This window comes from Austrofundulus limnaeus, unplaced genomic scaffold, assembly GCF_001266775.1.
Source record: "Austrofundulus limnaeus strain Quisiro unplaced genomic scaffold, Austrofundulus_limnaeus-1.0 Scaffold388, whole genome shotgun sequence".
NCBI lineage: Eukaryota > Metazoa > Chordata > Actinopteri > Cyprinodontiformes > Rivulidae > Austrofundulus > Austrofundulus limnaeus.
The window spans coordinates 368619-369821 of NW_013952790.1; the positions used below are offsets into that span (position 1 = coordinate 368619).

Sequence of the window (1203 nt, forward strand, 5' to 3'; positions counted from 1 at the left end):
GCTTTGGGCATGTTTTTATGAGAGTATAACATTATTACATGATATAAAACTCAAAAAGTTGATTTTACATGATATCGCCCCTTTAATACCAATATATCATGCATCCCTACTTCTAAAGATGCTCATTAAATAAACTCTTCTGTTCAGAGGTTAGCTTTAGAATCACCCTGACTCGGTTATAGGGGGTTTGTAAGACCAGATAGCAGCAGCAGGTAGCTGTAGCACCTCTGCTGCAGCCTCGGGTCACTTCCTGCAGGACTTAATGTTCCTGCTGGAACACCTGAGTCACGTGAGGTGTTTATAATTAGAAATGATCAGAAATTATTACAACTTACTAAAAGATTATTATTATATTGTTGACACTTGGGCTTCAGATTATTCTGCTTGTGACGTTTCGATCCAGAGATGATTGTGTTTCTGTGAGCAGAGAATCACTGATTSTCTCAAACAGGGGAGGCAACAATAAAACTGGAACACTGATCAAACTTGAGCCTGACGTTCAGCTCAGTGCAGGACAGACTTGTCCTCAGACAGCTGTTTGACTCACTCACATACGACTGACAGACTGCAGGGAGCCGAGCCGGGCCGGGCCCTGCTCAGGACTTGCCTCTGATTGGTCGGTCAGGTTGTCCAGTCGGGGCAGTTCTGGCAGCTGGGAGAAGCGCCGGTCGTAGATGCAGAGGTGCAGGTGTTTGTCCAGGACACGGAAGTCCTCATAGCTGCGCTTCACCATCCAGCTGCGACCCTTCAGGTGGGAGACGGGAACACAGGTTTAACCTCAAGTCCTGCAGGTCCTAACAGACTCTTTGGATCTGCAGCTCACAGCAGAACCACCAGAGACCAAACGGGTCACAGACACGCTGTCAACGCTCTCTGGTTTCATTTAAAAGAGTCGATCATCAGATATTGTCTAAGATTAAACTTCAGGGTGGATATAGCTCACTAGCAGCCTCGCACCGAGGACCTATCCATGTCATCATTTACCCAGAATGCTTTGTGTGTAAATAAAATGGCTCCGTCCGTGTTAAATTATTTTTTTTTAAAAATTACAAAACTAAACAGCCTACAGTAGTTTTACAGTCTTTATTTTACAGCTAAAATATGCTTATCAAATAAAGTCTACACTGAAAAAAAACAAACTTTTGGGTGTAGTAACATTTATTTAATTATTCTTTTAAATTTTGCAAAAAATATCAAAATCTC

At 42.6% G+C, this 1203-nt stretch overlaps 1 protein-coding gene across 1 annotated transcript in view; it reads right to left on the reverse strand.

The window, feature by feature from the left end:
* Positions 1–1203, reverse strand: part of arhgap32b (Rho GTPase activating protein 32b) — a gene marked incomplete in the record, with an annotated part of 86458 nt that overhangs the window by 45970 nt on the left and 39285 nt on the right. Inside the window, 1 exon segment of the mRNA XM_014023709.1 lies at positions 608–745. Within this exon segment, the coding sequence (XP_013879163.1) occupies positions 608–745 (138 nt within the window).